This window comes from Manis pentadactyla, chromosome 4, assembly GCF_030020395.1.
Source record: "Manis pentadactyla isolate mManPen7 chromosome 4, mManPen7.hap1, whole genome shotgun sequence".
Lineage (NCBI taxonomy): Eukaryota > Metazoa > Chordata > Mammalia > Pholidota > Manidae > Manis > Manis pentadactyla.
In genome coordinates, this window is record NC_080022.1 from 133,552,317 (window position 1) to 133,558,348 (window position 6,032).

The 6,032-nt window shown below is 37.7% G+C and overlaps 1 protein-coding gene across 1 annotated transcript in view; it reads right to left on the reverse strand.

Annotated features, from left to right (window-relative positions):
- The window catches only part of LOC130683444 (cilia- and flagella-associated protein 52), a 47,432-nt gene extending 41,998 nt beyond the window's left edge, over positions 1-5,434 (reverse strand). The window contains exon 1 of the mRNA XM_057500878.1: positions 5,315-5,434. Coding sequence (XP_057356861.1) covers positions 5,315-5,384 — 70 coding nt within the window. The 5' untranslated portion in view covers positions 5,385-5,434. The remainder of the gene's footprint in view (positions 1-5,314) is intronic.
- Positions 5,435-6,032: the final 598 nt, after the last annotated feature.

Genomic DNA, 6,032 nt, shown 5'->3' on the forward strand with positions numbered 1-6,032 from the left:
CTCACTTCAGATCCAAAGACATACACAAACTAAAAGTGAAGGGGTGGAAAAAGATATTTCATGCAATAGGGAGAAAAAAGCAGGAGTAGCAGTATTTATATGAGACAAAATAGATTTCAAAACAAAGAAAGTAACAAGAGACAAAGAAGGACATTATTTAATGATAAAGGTGTCAGTCTAAAAAGAGGATATAACCATTATAAATATCTATGCAACCAATATAGGAGCACCTAAATATGTAAAACAAATATTAATGGGATTAAAGGGGGAAACAGAATGCAACACATTCATTTTAGGAGACTAACACACCAGTTACACCTCTAGACAGATCAACCAAACAGAAAACAGGTAAGGAGACAGAGCACTGAACAATACATTAGAAAAAGATGGACCTAACATACATCTACAGACTATTCCTCCCAAAAGCAGCAGGATATACATTCTCCTCAAGTGTACATGGAATGTTTTCAAGAGTACATCACATACTAGGCCACAAAAAGAGCCTCAGTAATTTCAAAAAGATTGAAATTGTGCCAACCAGCTTCTCAGACCACAAAGGTATAAAACTGGAAATAAATTATTCAAAGACAACAAAAAAAGCCTACAAACACATGGAGGCTTAACAACATGCTCTTAAATAATCAATGGATCAATAACCAAATTAAAACAGAGATCAATTAATATATGAAGAGAAATTAAAACAGTTTAACAGCCCAAAACCTGTGGGATACAGCAAAGGAAGTTTGAAGAGGAAAGTATATATCAATACAGGCTTTCCTCAAAAAAGAAGAACAATTCCAAATGAACAGTCTAAACTCACAATTAAACTAGAAAAAGAAGAACAAATGAGGTCCAAAGTCAGTAGAAGGAGGGATATAATAAAGATCAAAGGATAAATAAATAAAATTGGGAAGAATAAAAACAGAAAGAATCAACGAAAGCAGGAGCTGGTTCTTTGAGCAAATAAACAAAATAGATAAATCCCTGGCCAGACTTATCAAGAAAAAAAGAGAGTGTACACACATAAACAGAATCAGAAATGAAAAAGGAAAAATCACAATAGACACCATAGAAATATAAAGAATTATTACAGAATACTATGAAAAATTATATGCCAAAAAGTTGGACAATGTAGAAGAAATGAACAACTTTCTAGAAAAGTACAACCTTCCAAGACTGATCGAGGAAGAAACAGAAAATGAGAACAGACAATTACCAGCAATGAAATTGAATTGGTTATCAGAAAACTACCTAAGAACAAAATTCCTGGACCAGATGGCTTCACTGCTGAATTTTGTCAAACATTTTGAGAAGACCTTATACCCATCCTCCTTAAAGTATTCCAAAAAGTAGAAAAGGAGGAAATACTTCAAAACTCATTCTATGAGGTCAGCATCACTCTAATACCAAAATCAGACAAAGCCACCACAAAAAAAAGAAAATTATAGACCAATATACCTGTTGAACATAGATGCAAAAAATACTCAACAAAATATTATCAAAATGAAATTCAAAAATACATCAAAATATCATCCATCATGACCAAGTGGGATTTATTCCAGGGATGCAAGGATGGTACAATATTAAAAAATCAATCAACATAATATACCACACCAACAAAAAGAAGGACAAAAACCACATGATCATCTCAATAAACGCTGAAAAAGTATTTGACAAAATTCACCATCCATTCATGATAAAAATGCTCAACAAAATGGGTATAGAGGGTGTGTACCTGAGCATAATAAAGGCCACATATGACAAACAAAACAGCCAATATCATACTGAACAGCAAAAAGCTGAAAGGTTTTCCTCTAAGATAGGGAATAAGACAAAGATGCCCACTCTCACCACTGTCATTCAACATAGTACTGGAGGTCCTAGTCACAGCAATCAGACAACACAAAGAAATAAAAGGCATCCAAATTAGTAAGGAAGAAGTTAAACTGTCACTGCTTGCAGACTACTTGGTATTATACATAGAAAACCCTAAACACTCCACCAAAAAACTATTAGAATAACTGAATTCAGAAAAGTTGCAGGATACAAAATTAATACACAGACATCTGTTGCCTTCCTATATACTAACAACAAATTAGCAGAAAGAGAAATCATGCAAACAACTCCATTTATAATTGCATCAAAAAGAGTAAAATACCTAGGAATAAACCTAACCAAGGAGGTGAAAGACTTATACCATGAAACCTACAAGACACTCATGAGAGAAATTAGACACCAATAAGTGGAAATACATTCCGTCCTCATGGATAGGAAGAATTAATATTGTCAAATGGTCATCCTACCTAGCAATCTACAGATTCAATGCAATCCCTATCAAAATACCAACAGCATTCTTCAACAAACTAGAACAAATAGTTCTAAAATTCATATGGAACCACAAAAGACCCCGAATAGTGAAAGCAATCCTGAGAAGAAAGAATGAAGCTGGAGAGATTACCCTCCCTAACTTCAAGCTCTACTACAAAGCTACAGTAATCAAAACCATTTGTACTGGCAAGAGAACCGACCCATAGATCAATGGAACAGAATAGAGAGCCCAGATATAAACCCAAGCATATATGGCCAATTAACATATGATAAAGGAGCCATGGATATACAATGGGGAAATGACAGCCTCTTCAACAACTGGTGTTGGCAAAACTGGACAACTACATATAAGAGAATGAAACTGGATTACTGTGTAACTCCATACACAAAAGTAAACTCGAAATGGATCAAAGACCTGAATGTACGTCATGAAATCATAAAGCTCTTAGAAGAGAACATAGGCAAAAATCTATTGAATATAAACATTTTCCTGAACACATCTTCTCAGGCAAGGGAAACAAAATAAAAAATGAGGAAGTGGGACTACATTAAACTAAAAAGCTTCTGTACAGCAAAGGACACCATCAGCAGAACAAAAAGGCATCCTACAGAATGAGAGAATATATTCATAAATGACTTATCCAATAAGGGGTTAACATCCAAATTATATAAAGAATTCACATGCCTCAATATCCCAAAACCAAATAATCTGATTAAAAAATGGGCAGAGGATATGAACAGACACTTCTCCAAAGAAGAAATTTGGGTGGCCAACAGGTACATGAAAAGATGCTGCACATCGCTAATCAACAGGGAAATGCAAATTAAAAAGACAATGAGATATCACCTCACATCAGTTAGGACAGCCAACATCCAAAAGACAACAACAAATGCTGGCGAGGATGCGTAGAAGGTGGAACCCTTCCTACATTGTTCGTGGGAATGTAAATTCATTCAACCATTGTGGAAAGCAATATGGAGGTTCCTCAAAAAACTAAAAATAGAAACACCATTTGACCCAGGAATTCCATTCCTAGGAATTTATCTGAAGAAAACAAGATCCCTGATTCAAAAAGACATATGCACCCCTATATTTATGGCTGCACTATTTACAATGGCCAAGATATGGAAACGACCAAAGTTTGTATCAACAGATGAATAAAGAAGATGTGGTACATACACACAATGGAATATTTTTCAGCCATAAAAAGAAATCCTACCATTTGCAACAACATGGATGGATCTAGAGGGTATTATGCTTAGTGAAATAAGCCAGGCGGATAAACACAAGTACCCAATGAACTTCACTCATTTGTGGAGTATAAAAACAAAGCAAAACTGAAGTAACAAATATAGCAGCAGACTCACAGACTCTGAGAAGGAACTAGCAATTACCATAGGAAAGGTGTTGGGGAGGGATTAATGGGCAATATAATTGGTAATCACAATATGGGTAGGTCTTGGGAAGGCAGTACAGCACAGAGAAGTAATAACTCTATAGCATCTTAGTACACTGATAGACAGTGACTGCAATGGGGGGGGATTTGATAATATGGGTGAATGTTGAAACCACAATGTTGTTCATGTGAAACCTTTGTAAGACTGTATCTCAATGATACTTTAATAAGAAATATTTATATGTAAGTACATAGTTGAAACAATCACACCAAAAGTTTAACAGTGATATATTTGGGAAATGTAACAATGGCTGATTTTTCTTTTGGTTTTACTGTATTTTTCCAATTTTCTATACTCCCCTTCTTATGTTTGTAGTTACCCCTGTATTCTCAGTGCATAGTTAAGTATTGAGCATGTACATATAACTGTATATTTGACTATATGAAAGAATATCAATTGTCGCAAAACCAACAAAGTATAAACAGTTCAATTAATTTGGAACATTTTAAAAGATCAAGATCATTAGTAATTGCCATGGAAGACATCACGATACAGTATACCATATATTTACTCTAGGAGCTCTACAAAACAGCACGAGTGCAGTTGCAGAGCTGTTTGAGGTTCCACCCTGGTAACCAGTGTGCCCCCTTTGCACTCACTATCAGTCACTCACTTCCTTGACCAATGGTCTGGTAAACAGCTCTACAGATGGCTAATATCTCAGTTGTACTAAGTGCCCACTTTCTATTAGAGACTACTAAAGTAAACAGTCAAGAGCTAAGTCCCAGAATGTGCTTAAAGCCTTTTTAGTCATTGATTAATCGACATATACATTATTAAAATTCTATAGCTTTCAGGAATCACAATGAACTTTTTAAAAACTTTGCTCTTTCTAAAATACCGAAATGCTTGTTTTCATTCTTCTCAAAAAAAACCACAAAAAAACCAAACAGCCTTTTTCCCCCTTGATGTTCAAATGGGCAGCATACCAACCAGATTTGAGCAGACCAACCAGACCTCCTCTGACCAAAGCATCTTTCCCCTCCAGCTACCCCTGGCGTCCCCTTCGCCTCCTATCGTCGCCTGAAATCGACGGTTAGAATCCTTTCTTGGCGTTAGAGGACAAGATCTTCTGAAACGGTTGCTCAAATACATGTTCCCTCCTCCGCCCTTTCTCAGTAATACGTCAGCTGGTATTTTGGAAGTTAGTTGGTCCCAGCGGCAGATACAGACTCCATAACCTAGTGGTTTCGAAGGGGCGGGAAGGTTTGCGAGCTGCGTAGGAAATAGAGCTACGGGAGAGCTGAAACCTAGTAGGATAAGGGCCACAACCATCCGTATTCATTCTTCCAGCCCTGAGAGGAGGCATTTGGCTCCTTTTAGGTGCTGGCAAAAACCATCCCACTCCTTGAGGCTCGGAGCGAGGAGGTGACTCTGAGACTTTGTCCTGGAGAGGCTGTCTGCGCCCCCTGTGCTTGGCCCTAGCCCGTGCTCATGTCAGTGTCCCACAATGCCTTCCAGGTGGCACCCGGTGTCTCACTGCCCCTGATTGTGTCACAAGATCCCGGGGTTCTGTTCGAAGCCTCACCATTGAAGCCGATGACGGCCTCTAGCTCCAGATCGGCCACGTCTGCATCTGGCGAAATTCGTTTCTCCATCACCCGGAGACTCAGTTCACTTTCCTCAGCCTCCCGTGCAGCGTCTTTAGGTCGTTATGGTAACGGTTTTGCGCATGCGCGCCAGCTCCACGCCTGCGCTCCTGTGGAGTTCAGAGTTACGTTCACCAAAAACAGGGTTCTTTCCTTCCTTTCTCTCTGGAAATTTAACAGGCGCTAAATGCACAGAATAAATTCCCTCCTTCTGTATTTAAAGAGTCCGTCACCTTTTTGGTAACCATATAATCAAGCACCATTTAATGGCACTTAAGGGAAGGCTGCTGGAAAATAATATATAGCATACTTCTTTGGGTCTCCGTTTGAAGCCGAAGTTTTTTAAAGCTTTATTGAGGTATAATCTACACATCAAAATTCATTTAAGTGAGTTTTGGTAGATCTTTACAGTTGTGTATCGCTACAGTCCAGTTTTTTTTTTTCTCTTTTAAGCAGGATAAAACTTTAACTGCTAGAGTAACAAGTAAAATTTCGTAAATTTTAAGCATCTTGAGATGCTCCCACTTTCCCAGGAAAATGCTTAGGTTTTGTTCAACACGCGTTTTCTTTTCATTGTGCCGAGCTGTTCATATCTCTTAGTGGGAGCAGTCTGCTCCAACTTAATGTTCCATGGGGGTCCGGTTTCCTTTCTTTATC